Source organism: Mytilus californianus, unplaced genomic scaffold, assembly GCF_021869535.1.
Source record: "Mytilus californianus isolate M0D057914Y unplaced genomic scaffold, xbMytCali1.0.p SCAF_7, whole genome shotgun sequence".
Lineage (NCBI taxonomy): Eukaryota > Metazoa > Mollusca > Bivalvia > Mytilida > Mytilidae > Mytilus > Mytilus californianus.
The window spans coordinates 59,639,656-59,665,544 of record NW_026262723.1 but is presented as its reverse complement, the minus strand read 5'-3'; the positions used below and the strand labels follow the sequence as shown (position 1 = coordinate 59,665,544).

The window sequence follows — 25,889 nt, the reverse complement described above, 5'->3', positions numbered from 1 at the left end:
AAGACTAGATATTTGTATCTACGTTGGCCATTCTTTTTTGTGAAACAAAGCAGGACCAATTCCTTCAATTAGTCTTTAGATTGGAATGGGGAATACTTGTCCAAAGGGTAGATTAGTCAAATGATTTAATACTATTACAAGAGCAAAGAAACTAAGAATTTATGTACTCTAACAGATCTTTCGAATTTTTTAGTATCCACATCTGATTTTCGCCGCCCCTAGAGAAGGTAGTTTTACAATTACTCTGAAGCCCGGCTTTGATTGCTAATGAAATTCATGTTAATAATTTAGAAAGATGTGTTATAACCTGTCCGTTCCTGATTCTAAATATTGTAAATTCCCATAGCAATGCATAAACTAAACAAACCAAAACCGAAAGTAGACAAACGTTCAAGATATAAACTAAACGCTTTATTGAACAAGGTTTTAAATTTGTAAAAGTAATAATACGTTAAACTGGCATTGTTGATACACTTGACAACCAACTTTTTTTTTCATTGGATGTCTGAATAAGTTTAACTGCAAATCAGGTTCAACTTTTTCACTATGAATTGATCGTGGTATTTATATATGGGAGCGATACTCGATACTGATCAATGAATGAGTATTCATCTATGAGGGTCCGGATGGGGTCCTTCGTTTCTGTGCTCTTCAATTTTTTTGGACCATTTCTTTATTTTTATAATAACACGTATTCTGTAAATCCTCATGAAAACTATTTTACTATTAAATTTATCTGTCTTTATTGTGTATATCTTTAATTTCTGTTAGCAGTTTAGATCCCAATTCCTTTATTTTCCACTGTTATTCTTTAAACTGTTGCACAATTTTTCTCTATTCTTTATTTTTAGTGGCTAATTTTCTCTATTCATTATTTGTTTGGATGCCATTATTCTACCCCTTCTTTAGACGCCATCCAAACCGTCCTATATAATTTTTCAAGACAAATTGACAAGAAACATAATTTTATTCGATGGAACATTTTCGCCTTGCTAAATTTTCAAAATCTTCCTGAATAAAAATTTAATGATGATGATCATTATCATAATTTGTGGGAAATTAAAAACAAATTGTTTATTTTTTTCGGTACAAAATTTCATCGTTAGATCTAAAACGTTTACATTCTAACCACTGATACACTATACTTACTAGCATTTCGTTTTAATAATAGTATATTTTTCTTAAATCCTATTCATAATCAAACTTTGTTGTTATTTACAATATCTTTATTATGTAATGGAGTATGCAGCTTTAATTTAGTTTTGCATATTATATTCGACTTAACAAGGAGACAGATTAATATAAGCTCAGGTTGTTTCTAAAATGTTACTTCGAAAAATCGATATGTATAGGAAGTATTGTTTTCATTTACTATAGAATGATTTTTTTATTTATAAAAAAAATCCTAATTAGTTTCAAATCCTGTTTAGGGCTATACATTATTTTTAAAAAGGACACAATTTTAACGGGAAATCAAAACTAAAAGATGAAGATAAACGGACTACATCATGATCATAAGAAAAATACGATTTAATAAACAATGACACACATTTAACAAGGAAAACTTAAGAGCAGTGCAACAGTTTCAAAACTACTTCTGTTTTACTGTCATCTGTATAACGTATTATTCGACAGGTAAGACATTATCAATAGATTTTATAGTGAATATTGATAACTTGAAAAATATTAGAGGTCGACCATAATTTAGCCTGAGAAGGAGACACTGTCTAATTTGTCCTTGTTCCTCTATGCTCGTTGCTGGTACCCACAGTTTATTATCTTCTCCTTTGAGCTATACTGCTTCATGTCTAGGTAGACACATTTACTTTACGTATGGCCCTTTCTACATCCTAACACAGTTCATCAAAAGTATATATGTTCATTAAAAATAAAAGGCACATGACATGAGAATGAAAGACCAATGAACCGAAAATCTATAATCTGTCAGACAAACGAAAAAAGTATTTTCAATTATATATTGGTTATCGTCTCTGATGTATTAAGATCCATGTTGGAATCGGTTTGAAATTGTAATTTAAAATGATTAAGTCTTGTTTTTAATTTAAAATGCTAATTGTATTTACAATCAATACGTAATCAATGAAATGCTATTTATTTTTTATGATAGTGCACAACAGTGCATGCATGCATCGACTTGATAATTTATTTAACCTTCAACAATTTTGTTTGAACAAGATTAAGTAATTTTAAATACCCGTATACTATAGAAATCATAAAAATACTTTAAATGTGTGTATATATATATAGATCTATAATAGTACTTTTCTCAAAAGAATATCATAATTTTCTAGTCTTGAATGTTCTAAACACTCAGAATAATAAGGATATTTTGACACAGCAGTGCAGCTGTGACGGATCTATTTTCGTAAAATAAGGTTAGTTTAATAATCCAATACAAAAAAGGATTCGATGGTTTAGGCGTCATTGAAAAAATCGAAAGGCAGACGATGAAAAACCTAAAGGACAACATACAAATCAAAAGAAAAGAAAATGTCTAAAAATGACGAATAAAGCGTATTAGAAAATTGAACATTTCATAGAAAATATTCAGCGATACCAACTTTGATAAAATATATTTTGATAAAAATAAGAAATCATTTAGAAATAGCCATTGACGGTGAAACACCGATTTAAAAGATTTTACTTCATGTACTCCATATTGACGATAAAAAAGTTCGCGATGGTACTATATGTATTGAAAATTACAATATTTCGTTACATAAATACTGTGTATTGGATACTGACTTGCTATCCGACCATTTACTTATGTAAGAAAGATTGTCATACTACAATATATTTTTTTTTCTTTAATATGTCCTTCTGATATTGCTTTAGTTGTTTTTATAGTTAATGGTAATGATTATTGAATAATTCAATTTGATTTTGTAATAGAATTCATTACACCCTATTATCGGCTATCGGTACGGATGATACAATAGGATACCCACCGGCAGCGCAGCAATTACATAACACTACCATCTATATAATATATTATTCAACAGTTAAGAAATTATCAATAGACTGGGCGGATACTGATAACTTGTAAAATATAAGAGGTCGGCCATCATTTAGCTTTAGCCTGAGAAGGAAAATTAATATCTATTTTTTTCTCTGCTCCTCTATTCTCGTTGCTAGTACCATCAGTTTATTAATTTCTCTTTTGAGCCAAACTTCTTCATGTTCAGGTAGAAACATTTCCTTTATGCACGATCCTTCCTACATCCGTATACAGTAAGGCCAATGTAATTATATAAAAAAATAGGGAAATATAACATGGGAATAAAAAGTCAAACGAACCGAAAATCTATCAAAAGGTCTGTCAGACAAACGCAAAAAGTATTTTCAATTGTATATCGGTTATGGCCTCTGGTTTTTTGAGGCACATCCACTTTTGTCATGCTGAAATTCGCTTCATTTCTCTCTTAAATATAGAATATCCTAATCCTTATCTTATCTTATTCAATGCACTGAACATGAAATATGCCGTTAATTTGTGTATTGTATTTACAATCAACGTGTCAGTAATCAATGCAATACTATTTATTACAGTGTAGCTGTGACAAATCAATTTATTCATTCGTTAATAAGACCCGACTGCTGCAGATAAATTAGGATACCCGGCAGCAGTGTTACAGTAACAGAACCAAACCGTGTTTCTGTCATATATATAATATATTTTTCGACAGGAAAGTTATTATCAAAAGTCAGCGAATACAAAACCAACAGACTGAATATTAATAACTTGAAAATATGGAGAGGTCGGCTATCATTTAACCCGAGAAGGAAAACCAATATCTAATGTTGCTATGTTTCTCTATGCTCGAGTCTGGTACCCAAAGTTCGTTATCTTCGCCTTTTACCCATATTGCGTCATGTATAGATAGAAAACTTTCCATTAAGCATGGCCTCTCCTACATTCTCGTACAGTTTGTCCAAAGTAATTATATTCGTTTAAAATAAAAAGTTACATATAATGAGAATGAAAAATAAGGAATGTCAGACAAACGCAAAAAGAATTGTCAATTGGATTGTCAATTGAATAACGGTTATCGTCTCTGGTAGTTTAATGGACACCGCTTTTGTAATGTTAGAATGGTTTTGAATTGTAATTTAGAATGTTTTAATACATCTCTATCCTTCTAAAGTAAGAAATATTTTCATCATGTTTTATCCTTTTCATCCTTTTCAATGCACTGAAAATGCTATAGATCGTTAGTTTGAGTATTGTATTTACAATCAATATGTAATCAATGAAATGATATTAATTACAATGCGGCTGTGACGAATTCATGGATTTTTTCTTTAAAAAGAATTATAATTACAGAAATGACCCGTCATCGAAAAAATGAAAGGTAGACGATTAAAGAACCGACTGAGGCAGATACAATAGGATATCCACCAGCAGTGTTACAGTTACAGAACCACACCCGTGTTTTTGTCATCTATATAATATATTATTCGACAGGTAAGAAATTATCAATAGAAAGCAAATGCCAAACTAACCGAGTGAATATTGATCACTTGAAGAATATAAGAAGTCGGCCATCATTTAACCTGAGAAGGGAAAACCAATATCTAATGTTGGCTCTGTTTCGCTATGCTGGTTGCTTGGACCTTCAGTTCATTATCTTCTCCTTTGATCTAAAACTTCTCCATGCACAGGCAGAAAACAAACTCATCATAGATAATTCTTTTAAGCATGGTCTTTCTACGTTATCATGCAGTTTGTCCAAATTAATTATATTCATTAAAGTCCATTAAAAGTAAAAGAAAACAGCACGAGAATGAAAAGGCCAACAAACTAAAAATCTATCATAATATGATAAAGGACTGTCCGACAAACGCACAAGTATTGACAATTGTTTATCGGTTATCGACTCTAGAGTTTTGAGTGACATTCGCTTTCCTCATGTTGAAATTGGTTTGAAATTGTAATTTAGAATGACTGTCTCTCTATATTTTTATCTTATTTTATCATATTCAATGTACTGAAAATGATATAGGATATCAATATGAGTTTTGTTTTTGCAACCACCATGTAATCAATGCAGTAATATTTATTTTTCAACAAAGTACACGACAGATTATCGACTTGATAAGTTATTTGACCTTCTATAATTTTGTTTGAATAGAATATAAGTAATTTTAAATACCCGTATACAATAGTAACTATGTACATGCTTTAAATAATGTGTTTATATAGAGACCTATCACTATATTCTTAAATATGATGATAATTTTCGAGTTCTAATAAAGAACGTATTGGAAAAGTGAACATTTCATAGAAAACATAGAGCAATACAAATTCAGGTAAACTATACAGCGATATAAGTTAAATCATTCAGACAGAACACTTGACTCACAATACCTTAACTCTGAAACACCAATTTAAAAGAGCACAATATCGACTTAATTTGAGCGTGATATACTTCATATACTTCATACACAAGATTAAGAGGTTCACGATGGTACTATTGAAGATAACAATATTTCGTTACATAAATACGTGTACTGAATACTGACGGTGCCATTTGAGGTTTTATTTTTTTCCAAAGACTTTCAAATCCGCGACCAAACTTCTATATAATTTCTTTTCTATAATATGTTTTTCTGGTATGGCTTCCGGGGTTTTTTGTTTATGTAATTATAAACACATTTGCTTCAGTATGATTTGGAAATCCAAAACAAATATCACACCCTTATACCGGCCATCGGTACGCCAGCTACAATAGAATCTGTGGTCCGAGCTGCTGTAAAAGTAATTGTTTTAGTCTACAGCTGATTTTTGTCAGGGTTTTCCATTGCCATTGTAATACAATGGATTTTGCAATCGTGTACAGCAGATATTCAACTGTTTCACATATTGCAATATAGCTTGTAATAGGCTTTGTATATGTATAGTTTTATAAATCAGTATACAATAGTAGCTATGTTCTTGCTTGAAATTATGTATATAGAAATACGGTCCATGTAAATCATTGATCATTTAATTTGAATAAACTTCTTAAAGAATATCAATTTAAAACCGTAGTAAGATCTTTTAATATTGTTTTTTTTTTTTGTACTAACATTGATTTTCTTTTTGGTAAATTAAAACTTTAAACGACAACCACTAATTGAATTAAAGGCTCCTGACTTGGGACTGGCACATACATAATTTGGCGGGGTTAAACAACCCCCTTATCTTGGACAGTGGTATACCAGTACAACATGAAAATGAGTCATTTTCCAGCCAAATTGTGAAAGAAGGTACCTAAATTGTGTAATCAATTCCTCATAAAGATTTCAACCAAGATCCCTTAAACTTTCCAGGAAGATTGCACATATGTTGAAGTTGTGAATCTGTTTTTATGGAATTGTTTGCGGATTTTGTTTTTCATTTTCCCAGTCTTGGGAACTTATAATAATAAGAAAATAAAGTATGATTGCCAACGAGACAACTCTCTACCAGAGACCAAACGACAAAGAAGTTAACAATTATAGGTCGCCGTACGGCCTTCAATAATGAGCCAAACCCATACCGCATAGTATAAGCTATAAAAGACGCAGAAATGACAAATGCAAAACAATTCAAACGAGAAAACTAACTGCCTGATTTATGTACAAAACGAAAAACAAATATGATATACGACAAAAACGACAACCACTGAATTACAGCCCCTGATTTGGGACAGCACTAGTAACTCGAATTAAGCTTGAACGGACAAAAACGCATTAACGGCATTTAAAAAAGATTAATGAAAATTGAATAAAGATTGACAAAAATTAAAAATTATTTTTAATGCATTTCAATCCATATCAAATCATTTTAATACCAGTCAAATAGTTTCCCTTGCGGTCATTCAAGTTAATTTGAGATGTGGTTAAACTGCGTCAAACTAATTAGCCATGCCCCCGTTAAACGGAATCAAACTGATGTTAAGTCCTTTTAAACTTTAAAGTGTCCGCCTTTTTGTAAGGTAAATCACTCAAGCAGAACAGCATCCTCGTGTATCTATCATTAATCCGCTCCGAGCGTTATCGATTTAAGATATTTTACTGGTGGTTAGTTTTATATATGTTTTCCAATATTTATGTTATACGTAATGTTTTATATGTATATTGGAATGTATAATGTTATACAAGTGGTGAGACTTTAATAAAAAAAATTGAATCTGAATATATATATAAACATGCTTCACAATTAAGATAAACGAATGAACAATAGATATATAACTAAATTTATAAATATTGGTGCACGATTTAAAAAGTACAAAGTGTTAATCTGTTAAAAATAAAATAGCTCTTTATATCAAATTATTCGTTTTCAATATTGCTTACTAATATGAAAACTCGTGGCATGTAAGTAAGGTATGGTCTTTTAAATATATCTGCGAAGAAATAAAAACCGGAAAGATAATAAGAATGTCGTAATTGTGCTCATTACAAACCTAGAAGTGAAAGATGTTTTTTTAATCAATAGACAATAAGTTTTAATAGATGCATATTATATTTTCGGTAAGAAAAAAACATTAACATTTATACCGACATTTAAAATAGCTTGTAATTAAAAACATTTTTTTGTTAAATAATAAAATTGATCTAGATGAGCTTGACATTTGTTGAATTCATTTAGTAAACAGTTTCGTCTTGCTAAAACTTGTAATTAAAGTAACAGCTCAATGAACTTTTAAACCTGTGTAAAATTGTAATACCGGTTACAGGTTTAAAATGTGTGTTATTTGTGTAAAAGCAGCAAACGACAAATGAAATTTGAAGTGGGTTTACGAAGGGATTATCGTTATGTCCGCATGTAAAATAATTCTTGCAAGAAATGAACATTTGACGAACTGGACTGGATATTAAGCCCTCGCACGGTCGGCCCTGGCCCAAAAGGAATATTTAAAAAAAAACACTTATTTTTATATTTGCGGCATTCAAAAACGTTTTTAAGACCAAATGGTAACTTAAACATTGTAAAGCACGTCGGATAAAATGTTTCTGTCATATAATTGTGTAAGGCATATTTTAGCGGTAATGCATATTTTAGCGGTAATTACTAAATAAAAAAATATAATTGGCTATTCTAACTTCCCAAGTTTAATCTAGGTGCTCTCGTAGGCCATGTTTAATATTCAAATAAATTTCATTGGTCGGGATTTCATAATGTGTTATTTGAAATTATCTTGAAAATAATTGCGGGAAAGGGCTGTTAAAGTGCGAGAAGAAAACTCTTTTTCTTTTTGCGGAAACGTGAACGAAGGAAAGTGCTACAAATAAAGACCTGCGATTGTTTGTCAATAACTCAAATTTACAAAATAGTAAAATATAACTAATGATCAATGTCAAAATTATTGGAAGTTTTGTGATCATGACATCACCTATGTTATGTAGTATAAATACTCGAATTTGTCAATTATACCACATCTTCTTATTTGTATATTAATCATGTCAAAATACGAAAATGGAAATGTAGTGAAGTATTGTGTCCATGCATGACGATATCAAAGTCGCGTACATATACGAAGAGAAGATGTGATAAAGACGTAAAAGAGACAGCAACTCAACCACACAACATACCAGAATGTGTACAGTTACAATGTAGCTCTTGTGTGCATCCTTTCCTTAGGATTTGACTTTAAAAGATATTACTACTTTTGCCTGAACATACCGGAATTGTACTATTTTCTCGGAAAAGTAAGGTATTTATTTCCGGAAGCGTAGACTTTAATTGTGGAAACGTATTCTTTTTCCCGGGAAAGTAATGCCAAATTTTATATGAGCAGTGTATTTGTTTCAATGTCAGTATATAAAGCATTAACTAGTGTTAATGTCTATGGATGTATTAGTTACAGTTGCATACTAATTGAGAGATCGTCCTTTTTGATGTTCTTCGTGTGGAAATTATTCTTCCTTCAGCATGCATCTTTACTTTGTTCCTCAAATGAGATCCTCATTCACCCTTACATTATAATAGTTTGTGGACCCGTATGTATTTAGGGAATGGCACTCTCCGTGTATCGTACGTAAAAAAAACAACTTTCGTATATTTTACGTTGCAGAGTCCTACATGTATGTTGAATTTTACTCAGAACTTAGAAAGTTGATATCAGCGCGGGTTATGCTTAAAGTCAGAGGAGGGGCGACAGCCTTAGGTGCTGTGTGCAAATTTTTGTAGGTCACGTGGTACGATTTTAGCGTCCCTCGACAATTTTGAATATGGAAAAGATCGATTTGTTCATGTTTTTATATCAAATATACTCTCTTGCACTCGCTGAAAATATAGAAGGTTTTGAGATGAAAACATTAATCAATGATAGAAGATCACTTTATATGAAATATTTTCTTTGTATTTTTTTCATCTTTAAAGTAAATTCTATCAATAAAGAAATGCACTGTAATGGCGGGAAATTTTAGTCGATCTCTGCGAAATCACGAGGCACAGATTTTTGTAAATTTTACAAATGTCAGCACGTGAAAATCATTCAAATTTCTGTCAATCAAAGAACACTATTCGAACATTCTAAATCTTCTTAAGTCTCCTTAAGTCTCCAGCCGTTGCTTCGTAATAAGTCGCTAAAATATGATTTCCGGTAAGGAAAATATCAAAAATATTTGACAAATCCGCGAGTAATTATGTTATTTTAGGCATATAAACTCTTATGTATTCTAATTATTTTGAAAACAAAATGAAAATTTTGTCTTATGAATAACCATCATGAAAAAATATAGTTTTTTTCCTAATTGAATCGTGCATTATTTGTGTATTGGATTGCTTAATTGCCTTGTCTCTAATGTTATCTCTGTTTTGTTTACTGACAAATGACGAAATAATGCAATATTTAAAATTTAGTATTTTACAAAACTTTCTCCCGATTAAAAACTTAAAACCGACTGAATAAATTGAGAATTCAGTGATTATCGATGTCGAAATTAGCCCTTGGTAATAAACAGTCAGTTTGGGTATAAATATGTTTATTGCCAAGAAATAATTAACTAACAAATTTGTTTATTTTGTATGTACAAAGTATATGTATATTGCATGATCAGCCCTTCTGTATATTACTTGTTTTTTTAATTGATTCAACAAATTTCGCTTGTCCAGGTGTCATTATTTAACGGTGATGTCCACACCACGAGTAGTTTGATATAAATGACACAATTCCACCGCGACCGATCGATAATATAAGACAAATCTGCGTGCCGTGTGCAGAGTGTCGTCCCTCCTCTAGCTTAAAGTTAACCTTTTATTCTATATGTCAGATAACCTACTTGTTTTTATGTAGGATTGCTGTCTGATTGACGAATAGCCGTAATTTTATCTCTATATATTTTTTTTTTAATTTTTTTTTAGGGATGCATCCAATTGCACTTTTCATTTGAAATATATTTCCGTGACGTAACCTCAAAAGATAAGTCACTTTTAATTAATAAAAAAAAATGTAAGCGAAAATGAAACCTCTTCTCGCATGTTGCACTTTGTGTAATTGTTCTCTTCGACAAAATTAAATATAAAGAAGCCACAATTTGGTTCCTAAATGGATATTTTTTAAAACCCGGGGCCTAAAGCTAGGTAAAGGCTATCTCTTGATAAAGTTTCTTAAATTCGGCAAATTTTAGAGACCGACCGTGCGAGGGCTCAGTCTGTATAGCCATTCAAGGTCGTTAAAACTTTGATCATCCTTGTAGAGATTTTTTAAAATACGATGGTTGATGCCGTTTTCGAAACTAAAACATGATCAAATATAATTGGTGGCCTTCCGTTTTCATGTTGTTGTCTCTTTTACATATTCCCCATTTCCATTCTTAATTTTAGATAAAGTAAAAAATTATGATAAACAAATGTATTCTTGTTGTCAGATCAAAATACATTTAACAAGCCAGTGCGATAAAATTCCATTCGTTACTATTACGTAAAATATATATCACGATATCTCAGTAGCATGGATTCGATCCCGGCGAGGGAAGAACAAAAAATTTGCGAAAGCAAATTTACAGATCTAACATTGTTGGGTTGATGTTTAGACGAGTTGTATATATATATATATATATATATAAGTCCTGTGTCCAAGTGAGAAATAACTACATGTGGTTTGTATATCAGGGGAGAATTGACAACGGGTGGTATGTATACTAAAATGTTTATCGTCTTCCATTATACATGACGTTGTGGATGAAAATTATTGACAAAAGAATAAAGAAAACAGAAAATAACCAGACAAATACATAGAAAAGAAAATGATGAGGTTCTAGAATACATGGAATAAAGAATGATCGGCAAAAGGTATAACGAATAGAAAAAATTGCCTAAAATGATAGAATACAGATAAGAAATAATGAATCCCGATTCAGACCCTCACCCGGACGATGACATTTAGCTTTAGGGCAATCATGGGCAAACGACCAACAACACGGTGTTTTTTTTTTATGAAAGTTCACATACAAGCTAATTTTTACCAAATCAACTTGAATATGTAATAAAAACTATATCTATATCTTCATGTGTTGAATTTTAAAGAGAAACGGGTTTGAAGTTTTCGACATTTACTAAAAATTTCGGTTTCTTGAACATTTCTGTCTCCTTAAATTTTGTTTCAAAAAGTAAATATATGCGGATTTCGGTAAAGAGATAAGGAATATCTTCGTTACAAAATTGGGCTCTACATTTGTGTAACAATCCTTATCAAAAATCCTTTTTGTTAAAGAAAGAAATTGATTTTAGAAGAAAAAAAAACGGCATTTTTGTTGTTTATTTATCTAGTTGAAAAAAGTCGGTTATTTCTTCATAAAAGTTGGAACGAATAATCTTCATCAGAGACATATAGTAATTGTATGGGTGTATAACGTTTCCGCATTTTAAGCAAAAATCCAGTTCACGTTTCCACATTTTCGTGCATTACTTTTCCGAAATAAATAGATACCACTTTTCAGCATTTTTACCTGTATTTCACCTGTAAAAAATAGTAATAATGATATATCGGTATAAGACTTTATTATCAAATATGGTCATCTCCTCCCGACACAGATACCAAAAGAACCACAACTGGGCCGGAATCGTTTCTCCCAGTTCTATCCATGTCACACAACTATATTTATTTTTATGGACGTTTTGCAGAAGATCCAAACAACAACTTACATCAAATTCGGTCTTTATCAGCAATAGCATCAGTTCGTAAAAATGATCGCGAACGTGCTGAATTCGTATCCGAATGCTGGTGATCAGATGAGGGAAGATCCGAATTTATTTAAAGAAATTTACAAAACCGTTTTACATAGAGAAATTATGAACAAACTAGACTTTCGAAAACATTTCTACACGGAACACTTCTTTATGACTTTGAACTTTGACTTTTTAACTAATTTCCATTAATATGACTTTTTTCAAAAACTTAATGAAAAATTAGTTTCAAAACGATTCCTTATTTAAAATTTAAAAAATATGTTATTATTTAATGTGGCACGCGCTCTTCTTGTGTAATGTCTAATCACCTTGTTAATTGATCGAATAAACCTTTAAGAAATAACTTCAAACTAAAAAAAAATAATTCTTGTGTTTTCGTAATTAGAAGAGATAAAGAGGTATTGATCTTAAAATCATATGAAACCTCAAATTAAAAAATATGCATATGTTTTTTATAACAAAATGGATAGTTGTCATTATTTAACTTATGTACAAGTGTTATACAAGTGCTCAATATCCATGCTTCTTTGTTGATTGATTTGTTTGACAAACAACATCAGATAATATAATATCTTGTGGAAAAACTACATTTGACGGTACGTTTATTTTTTATTCATAACACTATCCCATCATGGGCTTGGCCCAGTTAAAGGAGCGTAGTGCACAAAGGCGGCCTAGGTGGTGTTTAGAAGCTCTCGTTAATTCAGTCTCCTGATATAAAGGCTCCAAGGCAGCACATTCGTAGAAATACCGCAAAGGACCTCCTTCGTACACTAAGAAGAAAAATGTGCACTAAGGACCTGATTGAATGATACAACTTTCACAAAGGACATGGCATATAGAAATAGACTTTTTAAAAATACATTATTTTAAATTTTATGATCATATCTTTTGTGAAGGGGGGGGGGGGGGGGGGGGGGGGTCGGAGGGGTCCTGATCCCGAAATCCCGAAATCCCGGGCTTAAAAACATGAAATCCCGAAGTCCCGAATTTGAAAAAAGTTAAATCCCGACATCCCGAAATTCGAAAAACCTTGACCGTTTAGAATCCACTTTGTATACTGATTAAACATGTAAAATTGAAGATGAGAAACATATTATATTAGACTGTCCTTTATATGCAGATTTACGTGAAAGTTTATTTTTTGAAGTTAAAAGAAGTAATGGTGATTTAATATTTTATCTGATGATGATAAGTTTATACATCTTTTTAAAAGTACTGTTTTTGGTGTGGTTGACAAGACCTGCTGTAATATTCTAAGTAGAAGAAATTGTTTTTTTATATGCTTGATTGATAGTGATGTTTTTGCAGACCTGAAATATTTTATAAACATGATAAATGCAGTTATATGGTGCTTTTTGTATTTCTGTCTGTTATATTTTTTTACTTCTATGTTATATCGTATTTTCTACTCTTATTTTTAGCTCATCTTGCGTCTGTCGTCGTTAGCTTTTACAAAAAATCTTCTCCTCTGAAATCACTGGGCCAAATTTTAGTTATAGAACGGTAATTTTGTTCAACCGAAATACTTTTAATGGGTACACATACTAGATTTACTAAGGATAAGATTATAAGAGTTTTATTTAGGAGCAAGAATATATGGTTTACATTATTTTTTAAATGCATCAGTGTTATAATAATAACATAAATGATTTTTATAATTATACAAAATACACATATGGCGGAGAATGACAATAAAAAACAATGACATCCGTAATAAAGGTAACTTTCATAGAAGACAATTTAATATGAGTATTCTCTTTTTGAAAATAATATTAACCTCTTGAAGTCTTTCTATATCACTTCTATAATCGGGTTTTGAAGAATATGTTTTACTCTCAAATGTCTTTCAAGGTATAATGATAGTATGTAAACTATAGAGTTGTAAATGTGGAAATGAAATCTCAGAAGCATTTTTTTTTCTCAATTTCTATCTCAAAACAGGTTTCTTAAAAAAAAAAAACAAGTTTACTAAGCAATTTCCTTCAAAACAAAATAAAACAAAGGCAAAGTAAACATAAAATTCAGTTTTTAATTTTTCTTTCATCAGCTTGAATTTATAACATCCTAACCGTTAGGTTTATTCAACAAGTATCATTAATTAATCAATTAGTAACGATCAAAAGACGATTGTTATTTGGATATGGTTGATTGAACTTAATGATTGGGAATTTGCAATAAGCCGTTGGTCACGTGCCGATTGGCATGCGCTGATTAAAAAGTCATTTTACTTCAAATTACAATATCTATTAATACCAAACTTTATATTTAAGAGTTATATACTTATATCCATGTTCTTTGTGATCTTAAAACATCGTATTTGTGTCCTTAGTGCACTAAGAAGTCCTTTGCGGTATTTCTACACACCGTTTCATTTTAAAGATACTATATAATATGTTTTCGCATTGTTTGCACATTGAACACAAACAAATCTAAAAAAATAAGGAGATGTGGTATAATCTCTCGTCAAGAGACCAAACAACACAGAAATTAACAACTAAGCGTTTTTTTGCCTTCTACTATACATCTGACGGTGACTTTTAGCTTTAGGGCAATTTAGTGACCAGAGAGAAGATATATAACCTTCTGTAGAAAAAAATCATTTGAAAGGTAAATATTATTAGGGTCATCCGGAAAGCTGATGAAAATACTTTAGATACACAATGTATTTCTTTTTAATTTATGCAATTCAATTTTGATACTACAAGTTTTTAAATCAGTAATATCTTACGATTCAAATTAGCGTTAGGCAAACTATAAGCAATGTGACCGTCAGTATTTCAATTAGTTATAAGTCCTAATGAGTGACATTGGCCGATCTGAGCTGTGATACTTCTTATTTAGTTTGATTTTTAGATGATCTGTTATAATACTTAAAGTGTTTTTGACATTTGAAATAATAATAATTCGGACTTAACTATTCATTTTCTTACTAGCGTCAACAACTGGTAATTGCCAAATTTGTTGGTAATTCGTATACTAGTAAAATTAGAAGATACGGGGATGTCGTGTGACTCGTGTTTGTGGATTGTATTTTAGGAAGTGATAATGAAATGATATCCTCCTGGGCCTATACCATGTTAAATACACGTGATTTGCGTTATCGTTATATCCGAGACAGTCCATGCAAAAAGGTACAAAAAGTCTTGTTGAACCTTACAGATTACGATATTAAAGTTCGATTAAATATTTTCAAATAAACAGCTGCGCCATGAGCGCATGATACGCCCGTCGTCTTGTGTGTGAATTGTTATTCAATAATCATAAATAGTTTCTGACATACGGCCTGACATGCGAAAACCCCCTTTTTTAACAAAATACTCAATATCTCTAAAATAAAATTTTGAATCATCACCAAAAAGTATACAGATCTTAAGATTAACATAACTAAGAAGTGTGTAAAGTTTTAAGCAATAATCATAAATTGTTTTTGAGATACGGCGCGACATGTGAAAAAAAACACACACCTGTTTTAGTTACCAAGTCCCGTAACTCAAAAAGTGTTAATCTTATTTTCACCAAAAAGTATACAGATCGTTTGACCATCATAAGAAACAACTATGTTAAGTTTCATAAAATTTGGATAAGTCGTTCTGATGTTACGGTGCGACATGTTTACGCCGGACAGACAGACGGACGGAAGGACGGACACCGGACATGTGTATACCATAATAACTCCCGTCAAAAAGTGACGGGCGTATAAAAACTATTTCTATCAATGTCAACATTCATAAAATTGTGAATTTATGTAGTAATCGTAGATCAGCGGAATATAACGACTGAATTATTCGGGTTACATGTACACCACCTCTATATTCTGTTATCTAATTTTTATTTTGCCTCGCTTCTTACTAACTTAGTTTCCCCATAATTCTCAAATCTGTAATCCCCATTCATATACTTATAAATGGTGGTACCATTTATAGCCTCATACATGTAAATAATAATTGAAACAACTTGAAACAAAAAACACACAAATATTAGTGTATGCATGGGCTTTTAGAGAAATATTAGTCCCCGAATCTGTTAAAATGTAGATCTTAATAAGAATATAATAGCAGTTTATCTATGATTTTACATTTATTCTTAAAAAATGTCAATTCATTCTTTTCTGGATTTAAGGGGGGAGGGGGTGAAGAGAAGGATGGGCGGATTTTTTGTTGTTGTTTTTTTGACAAATTGTTTATTTCCTTTGAATATAAGGGACGAAAAAATACTTCATTTCGTTAAAAAAATCTTGTTTCATTGTATTAAAAATAAATAGATTAATTTGTTGCTGAATAATTTCACAAAAAAAGACAATTCGAAAAAAAATATGAATATGTTTAACCTCGTCGCATTTTTGCGCCTGTCACAATTCAGGAGCCTCTGGCCTTTGTTAGTCTTGTATACTTTTAATTTTAGTTTCTTTTATATATTTCGGAGTTGAGTATGACGTCCATTATCCCCATATTCATTCCCAATTTCATTTACAAGAAAATTAAATGTGAGTACTATATTTTGATATGAAGACATGTTCCATATATTAATACAGCATCAACATTCTTAAAACTAATGTTTAGGCACTTGCTGATTTTCTTTGATTTTGCCGAAAATCGGTGACCCGTAAGACACGTGTCAAAGAACATATCTGATAACACTATTATCTTGAAAAAATGAAAAAAATTATTATTTTGCATGAGAAAATAACCCTTTATATATGTTTGCCATAAAAATTCATTGGGACTTATCATTGTTTTTTTTAATTCAACATCTATAGTTGAAAATCTTAGGTGTACATCGGTTAATTGAATGATAGAATATAGAAATTGTTTTAGTTTTTTTTTTTTATAAAAAAAAATGTTCCCCCTTTCGAGATTGGTCATTACATAAGTGTGTGCTAAATTTTGGAGACCGATGACTAACAGACTACGAACAGCAAAAAGTGGATACAACATTTGATATGCATGAAAGAACGTTGGACACACAATACTGATTTCACTGAAAAATTTCAACTAGCACATGATACCCTATGAATTTATTTACATACTTGAACTCTTCTAAGGAATATAATTCTGGACAAAAACGAATTCAGTATATGTTAAATGGACAAACAAACAACAGCACTCATTGATGGATACACTTGCGGCTTAATTCATTTTTAAAGCACAATTTAAATGATTGATTAATGGTTGTTTAACGTCCAGTGGCAAACATTTCATACATGTTCAAGGCGAGAAGTCGTTTCAGAAAGAGATTATGAATTATAAGGTATTCTAAAATGTTAAAATGTTATCATCGTTTAGCAAAAGGAAATTTTCTTAGCTATTAGAATTGGTACGTCAATATTTTTCTTACAAACTTATATCTTTTGCTTTAAAATTAACACATATAAGGTTCTGATCTTATTAAAACAATGTCACTTAAGTCTCGAGAATTATTCGTGTATTTGGGCTTTTGAATTCCGCTGCATTTGTTTGCATCTGCCCTAACCTGCTGTTTAGTGGTTGTTGTTTGATTATGTATTTCAAAAGTCGAATATATAGACCGTTAGTTTTTCCGTTTGAATGGTTCTACACTGGTCATTTTGGGGCACCGTGTAGCTTGCTGTTCGGTGTTAGCCAAGACTTTGTGTTGAAGGCAGATGAGTAAAATTGTATGAATTTAGTAATGACTAGCAGAGCACTATCAGACTCAAGACAAACAGTGTTCATGTATATTTGGTATCCGGTATACGAGTACGGGGCGCATTTAAAACTGTTTAAGCTAAACGAAATTTTAATTTTCCAGGCGAATTAGACAAAAAAAAAAGATATGTTTTAATGTGAATTTTTAAAAGTTCGGGACGGAATTGGTTCAATCAAATTTGCTTAACGTACCGTGGCAAATATTATTGCATATTCTCGACGAAATTACATTTTTGATCAGACGATACCTTCATATAGATTAATGTTTGCGTACAATATCCATTGGAATTCATCAAACATGCTCATTTTGGTCCCTTTATTGGTTATTAAAAAACTACCAGCTTTTTCGTTTTATTTCAAGCAAAATAATTTTTTTTTTATCACAGTCACTTTTTTTTTTATCTCAAGAGCTGCTGCGTGTTTACAAATAAAAAAAAGAACTAATTATACTTTTCGCTGCATTTTAAAAATCTGGCATCATTAACTATAAAAAACTTAGTTTACACATGTGTTTGTCATTATTTAATTTTAATGTGAATATTTGTAAGAGGTACATTTTTACTTTTCTGACTAAAATCGATAACGCTCGGAACGGTTAAACGATAGATACACGCGGATGATGTACCGCTTGAGTGATTTACCTTACAAAAAGGCGGACACTTTAAAGTTTAAAATGACTTAACATCAGTTTGATTCCGTTTAACGGGGGCGTGGCTAATTAGTTTGACGCAGTTTAACCACATCTCAAATTAACTTGAATGACCGCAAGGGAATCTATTTGACTGGTATTAAAATTATTTGATATGGATTGAAATGCATTAAAAATAATTTTTAATTTTTGTCAATCTTTATTCAATTTTCATTAATCTTTTTTAAATGCCGTTAATGCGTTTTTGTCCGTTCAAGCTAAATTCGAGTTACTAGTGCAGGCACATACAGAATTTAGCGTAGTGGGTTCAACATGCTGGCCCCCCCCCCCCCCCCCCCCCCACTAAATTAAGGACAATGATGTTACAGTAATACATAAGAATTGTTCATTTTTCAGGAAAATTGTTAAACAGGGTACCTAATTTGTGTTATCAACTCCTCCTACAGTTTCCAACCCAGATATTCGAAATTCATTAATCGATTGAGAAAAAAACAAATCCGGGTTACAAACTAAAACTGAGAGAAACACATCAAAAAGAAGAGGAGAAGAAAGACACAACAGAAACACAACACTAAAATGCAACACACACAGAAACGAACTATAATATAACAATGGCCATTTTCCTGACTTGGTACAGGACATTTTAAGAAAAAAATGGTGGGTTGAATCTGGTTTTGTGGCTAGCCAAACCTTCCGCTTTTATGGCAATGTTAAATTTAACATTAAAATGACAAGATTACATGACAGGACTACAATACAAATAAAATGGGAGAACATACAGGACAGAGACACACACAAATGATAGCTATCAAAAGGTACCAGGCTTATAATTTAATACGTCAGACGCGCGTTTCGTCTACATAAGACCCATCAGTGACGCTCAGATCAAAAAAGTTCGAAAGCCAAACAAGTACAAAATTGAAGAGCATTGAGATCCAAAAGTTCCAAAAAGTTGTGCCAAATACGGCTAAGGTTATAAGCCTGGGATAAGAAAATCCTTAGTATTTAGAATAATTCATACTTTTGCAAACAGTAAATTTATAAAAATGACTATATAATAGATATACATGTTAAGACCGAAGTGGTGACTAACTACAGAATAAAAACGAATAGTAAAACAACCTAAATCAGCACACAAAAAAGGCACATAAAAAAGCACAGCCAAACAACGTATTATATGTTAGCCGAAGTGATCGACGCACAAAATTTCTATAAAGTTCCAAAAAATAGGATAGAGTTCAAGATTAGGTTTGTAATACTGATATAAGATGTATTAATAACAATGAAAATTACAATACTTATTAATATACAATTGTGGTAGTAATTAGATAATTAATTGTATTATCAAGCTATGTCGGTATTTCTTCTAAATCAAACTGTAAACCAAATACATCGTATAAATTTAGTTGACCCAAACTAAAATCTAATAAATGAACTGGGTGATTAATTATCTGTCAGAAGACAATCGAGAACCCTTATATTACAAAGAAAACATTTTGTATAATCTTTCAACGAATAATACTTTTTGTAAGAATCTTCTCCTTATTTGTTTCACCGGGACATACATTACTTTTTTTTTTAGATATTTATGTTCAAACAAAGAAATCTTTTATATAAAATGTCCCCTTTACAATAAGCACACCGGCGTATTCGTATTATTTAGTTGTGATATTTAAGTAAATTGTATCATGCTAAAGATGGAACACTGTAGAAATTAGTGTCAGGAAATAAATAGCTTTCGATTTTGTATGTACATGATGCTTACCAAACTTTCCTAAACATTTTTTTAAATAATTAAATATCACTGTAACAATCTTCAAATGCAATTTTCTCAATACTAGATGAAACTTAATATGAAATATACAAAATAAGATACACTGTTTTATTTTCAGCGAAGGGAAATACTTTCAAGCGATGATACGATCTATCGCAATGCACAATTTTGTGCATTTTCATGAAGAACAGAGACTCGTTTTTGAAGAAGGTGCAAATTTTGTGATTGGAGGCAATTCGACTGGAAAAACAGCTTTATTTGAGTTAATTCGCCGATGCTATTCAAACAAAATAAATACAACAACATCCTCTGTATTAAACAAAAATGAACTGGCATATGCTCTTTGTCATTTCATGATACCAGAGCACTATCCTTCAATAGAAAAACTGGAGCTCTTTCCTTCCAAAGAAGAACAACCGAAGGAGATTCTTGCATGCATTTTCATCAAGAGTCAAGGAAGTCAGTCCGAAAATAGAGCAAATGCTCAGGCAAATGAATATGAGTGTTATAAGGTTATCTGTTCAATATCTGGTAAAGGTTTTATTCAGACCTTTGTACAAAAATTTATTGGATCCTATGGGTGCTATACAAAACAACTCGACAATAACACCAAAGGCTGCAAACGAATATCACTGGACAAATCTGTCATAGAAGAAGTAAAGCTTGTTGGCACCAAAACTATTATACACGATTTTTATAAAATCATTACGAACGACTTTGAAACTACTGCTACCAGTTCATCTGATGAAGTCGTGACAAGCATGAATGGACTTTATGCTTGGCTAGAAAAAGGCTATGTTGGTATATTGCCAATGCGATCAATCGGTCCTCTGCAGTGGACCAAAAGTGAGTTGAACCAACATGAAAGCAGAGACGAAAACTATGAAAATGCTGATCGTCGCGCAGAAATTTTATTAAATCTCCTGGATAACGAGTTAGTTGATAAAAAACAAGAGAAGGTCTTTCATGATCAAATCGTACATCCCTATGAATTTATGAAACTTAATGGAAAAATTGAAGTGCGCAACACTGAAAGAAAAGACCTGTCACCAAAGCGACTTTTGAAAACACCAGAAGGTATACTTGAAGCAAAGCAGTTAACACTTATTCTTTCACACAAAGAATTTTCAACAGTTACTATTGAGGAACCAGATCGAGGTATGCATCCTCACATGATCAAGAAAATGCGTGATCTAATTTTGAGGCTTATCACTGGAAAAACCGTTCTAATAATTACCCACAATCCGTCCTTGATCGATAAATGGGCTATGTCAAGAACATTTGTATCATCAAAATCAATTCTGAATGAAACCATCTGTCACTCAATCTGCAAAGTACCAATAGGATACGATAAACTGTGTGCAAACGATCAGATGCAAGAAATGACAAATGTCCTATTTTCTTCACGAATACTTTTCGTAGAAGGTAAAACTGATAAAATAGTGCTAGAAGCTATATTTCGTTTGCTGATTCATGATGACAAAACAATTTCGACTGCACAAAAAAATTTCCTTTTGGCAACTGATATTCGTGAATTATCAGGTTCAGGCGAAGGCGAGGAAAAGAAAGAATTTTGCACAAGGATGAATAAAGAAATATACCTTTTGTATGATTCCGACGTCGATGACAACGATGACAACGATGACAGGCAAATTAATAAAAGTCTGGAGGTTGAAACAGATCAAATTAAGATTGGAGGTAAAAGGGAACACACTTTTCGTTGGAAAGTTGGTGCGCTTGAACAAAGATTTATTGATGTTCTTGATAACTGTAATGATGAAAATGTAATCAATAGAATCACTAAAGTTTTTCGTAAAAAAATACAAGAAAATGACGAGAACTATAACAGTATTAGCAAATATATAAAATTTCGTAAACAAATCAAAGAGTGCAAAACAGAAGAAGAAAAAGCCTTTAACACAGCATCACCAGAATCATCTAAAATACGTGATTTACAGAGAAATATAAAAAAAAAAATAATGAAACGATTGAAGAAAAAAGTTATTCCACAGTCTGATTCTAGTGAAATGGAAATAGTTGCAGCTGCTATGATACAATATTCTGAAGAAGTTAAAGACTTTATAGCCTTTTTGAAAGATGAGAACTTCGAAAAAGGTACAGAAAGAAAAAAAAGCAAACTGGAAAACCCCGAAGATGAGACAATTCCCATACAAACTTCGCTAAGTATGGATATTGATGAAGAAAAAACACAGACAGAAGTGTGATTATTTACTTAAAATAATACTAAATTTTCCTAAAAAAGCATGCTACGATTTCTTTTTCATTGAAGACATTTTTGACACACTGTTGCCAATTATATATTTTTGCGAGAAAAACAATAATTGAAAGATATATTTAGCTTTAATAACTTAAAAACTTTTGAAAAGCATTGTATATCTTTAACTCCAATAAAATTTTGTTTATTGTTAAAATATGCATTTCCTATACGGGTGTCATATGTGGAGCAGGATCTACTTACCCACCGGAGCACCTGAGATCACCCCTGGGTTTTGGTTGGTTCGTGTTGCTAAGTCTTCCCATGTTGTGTTTTGTATACTGTTGTTTTTCTTTAGGTCTTTTTCTATTTTTGCTATGACGTTGACAGTTTATTTTCGACGTATGGGTTTGAATGTCCCTGTGGTATCTTTCGCCTCTCTTTTATACGTTTGATTGATGAACACTCCAATTTTGCTAAGGAAAGTTTTGAGCAAGGTAAATGCATTTGTAAATTGGTCAAATACACCGTTATAAAGTCCAAAACTCAAACTAAACATATAAAACTATATGACCATAATGTATAGCTAAGTACAGGTAAAATCATTTCAGTACAAAACACTGACCAACAACCTAGTTATAACATCGGAGACTTGCATTCTACCAGTTTTGGTACTGACAATAGTGGCATTAATATAGAATTACAAGATACCGCATTCAGTTTTCGAGAGAAAAAGATTTCCAGTTTGGGAAGAAATGTAAGATATGAATATAATTCTTATCAAATGTCAAATCTTAGGTCAATTATACTCTTTTTTATTTAAAATTGCCAAACAAAATCTTCCTTTTCTATATGTATACAGAATTCTGTATGTACTGTACTGCTTAGTTTCATTACAAATTGCATATTTTCTACCAATAAATTGATCGAAGTAAAGAATGTGAACAGTAAATTTGAACGGATTGTTTCAAGAGAGCAATACAAAAATAATTTTGTATTGTATTTCAATAATTTGTTTAACTATTTTTTCATACATTATTTATGTTCAGTTGCGGACTTACGAAAATTATGAGTGTTTATTTCATTTTCTAGCACCGAAACGATACTGCTGCTGGTGGATTGGTAGCCCCAAAGGTTATTATCAGATCAGTAGCCAGGGCTTCAGTACTGACATACTATATAACATATACTTACATAGGCGAGCGCTCAAAAACTTGTTTAACCCCGCCACATTCTTCATGTGCCTGTCCCAAGTCAGGAGCAAGTAGTACAGTGGTTGTAGTTGGTTCATGTCCGTCATATTTTTTTTTCGTAAATTGTTTTGTTATAAATTAGGCCGTTAGTTTTCTCAATTTTATTGTTTCATATTTTTCATGTCGGGGCCTTTTATAGCCGACTATACGGTTTGGGTTTTTCTCATTGTTGAAGGCCGTACGGTTGCCCATAATTGCTTACATCAACTTAACTTGAACTTTGGTGGATAGTTGTCTCATTAACAATCATCCTTCATCTCCTTATTTTTACATTATTTGAAATTTCCCGTTCATAAATTTAAAAATTATAAAGAAACTAAGGTTCAAACTCCCTCAGGCAAAGTTGACCTGGATTTAGCTATTCTTTGAAGGTTCCTTCTGGTATGGTAGCTTCTAACGTTTCTACAAATTTGTCAAATCTTTAGCATGTTTAGGTTTGATAGTAACTGATGAAAATAAATCGAGAAATGCGCTTTGCACGCATGACATTTATAAAGTGTTATTTTTATTTGAAAGGATTTTTGATTGAAATCTATTATATCTTGAGGTCCCCAATCCCAAATGAAAATTCGATGAAATTACAACGAAAAAGTAATAACTTCAAGACTCTACTAACTTCAAAATGACTAAACCTATCACAACAAAAAAAAGGAGAAAACATCTGATAAATTAAACAAAGGCGTTGCTTAAAAATCTTACACAGGAAGTGAATTTAGTTGTTATATACTTGTAAACAACAAATGATTGTGCTCTATACTAGTTTGATCGAAATGTGAAATTAGCATATTTTTGCAAAAAATAGGTAAATCACCATTATGACGTCACTACAATGACATCACAAGCAAATTGCGTCATCAAGACTCGCCCAATATTGTCAGTTTTATAAAGACGTGTATTTAATAGGTTAAATGAGTAACCAATAATTGTTTAGCCCAATTATTTATATACCAATGTGAAGTTTTTATTTACCCTCGTTAAAATGCAAACTACCGAGTACCTAAGCATTTAATCCGTGTGTTATTTTCAATTGATGTTTTACTGTACATTTTTCTATATCTTGAACATTTTTAAAAAGTTTAGACAGAAACAATCCTTTCCTCCATTTATCAGGCTGAAATAAATAGCATTTACTCTATCAAATTTCAAAATTCTCCTATAAAGAAAGGGGTTATAATAATTGATCCTTATTCTCAATTTTTAAAGAAAAGAATTGTATTGCCAGGCATAAGATTGAATGATTGATTGATGTTTTAACGCCACGTTCAAGACGATTGTGCTATTTCGTTGCGTTCAATTTTTTCGTGGTGGAGGAAGACGGAATGCCCGCAGACAACCACCGACCTTCGGTAGGAAAACTGACTATCATAGTCAATTAAGATTGGCGTCGAGCGCACCAACCACGTGCGGGAATCGAACTCACAACCACAGTGTTGACAGGCTCGTGATACAGTAGTTCCAGACTACTTAGACCACTCGCTCAACGAGGCCCTTGCAAGGCATAAGGGAGAAAACAGTTATACTGAAAAATTCGTTAAAAATTGTTGAATAAATAACCTCCTTTTCAATAATTAAAATGTCGTGAAACAAGTGAAAAAATATAGCACCCCTTATATAGCTTATATGATAAAATACTTACAAAGTGACTTGTATTTTTCATACAATTATTTGCTTCTTACTTCATGCAATTACTGTAACATTTATATTGTAACTGGACAGTGATTGCTAACGTTTACATCTAGATCAATTAGTGAGTTTTATTTCACATTGAAAAGGAGCCGTAGGGCATGTTCATACATAAACGCTTAAGAAAAGAATATCCCATCTAAAAAGTAAAATCACAAAAATACTGAACTCCGAGGAAAATTCAAAACGGAAAGTCCCTAATCAAATGGCAAAATCAAATGATAAAACACATCAAACGAATGGACAACAACTGTCATATTCCTGACTCGGTACAGGCATTTTCAAATGTAGAAAATGGTGGATTGAACATGTTTTTATAGCGCTAAACCTGTCACTTGTATGACAGTCGCATCAAATACCGTTATATTTACAACGATGCGTGAACAAAACAGACATAATTGGTAAAATAGTCACAATATGGGTACAGCAGTCATCACTGTGTCACAATCTCAAAACAAACAAATATTT

At 31.7% G+C, this 25,889-nt stretch overlaps 1 protein-coding gene across 7 annotated transcripts in view; it reads left to right on the top strand.

The window, feature by feature from the left end:
* Window positions 1–2,251: 2,251 nt before the first annotated feature.
* The window catches only part of LOC127709502 (uncharacterized), a 90,164-nt gene continuing 66,526 nt past the window's right edge, over window positions 2,252–25,889 (top strand). For 2 of the 7 annotated variants that reach the window (XR_007985692.1, XM_052215104.1), the window contains exons 1-3: window positions 2,264–2,396; window positions 4,346–4,486; window positions 20,389–21,428. Coding sequence is in view for 5 of the 7 variants with exons in the window: in XM_052215104.1 (XP_052071064.1) it covers window positions 20,411–21,428 (1,018 nt within the window). In the remaining 2 variants the exon portion in view is untranslated. Of the gene's footprint in view, window positions 2,397–4,345; window positions 4,487–20,388; window positions 21,429–25,889 lie in introns of all 7 variants that reach the window. The other 5 variants (XR_007985693.1, XM_052215108.1, XM_052215105.1 and 2 more) reach the window with 4 other exon arrangements.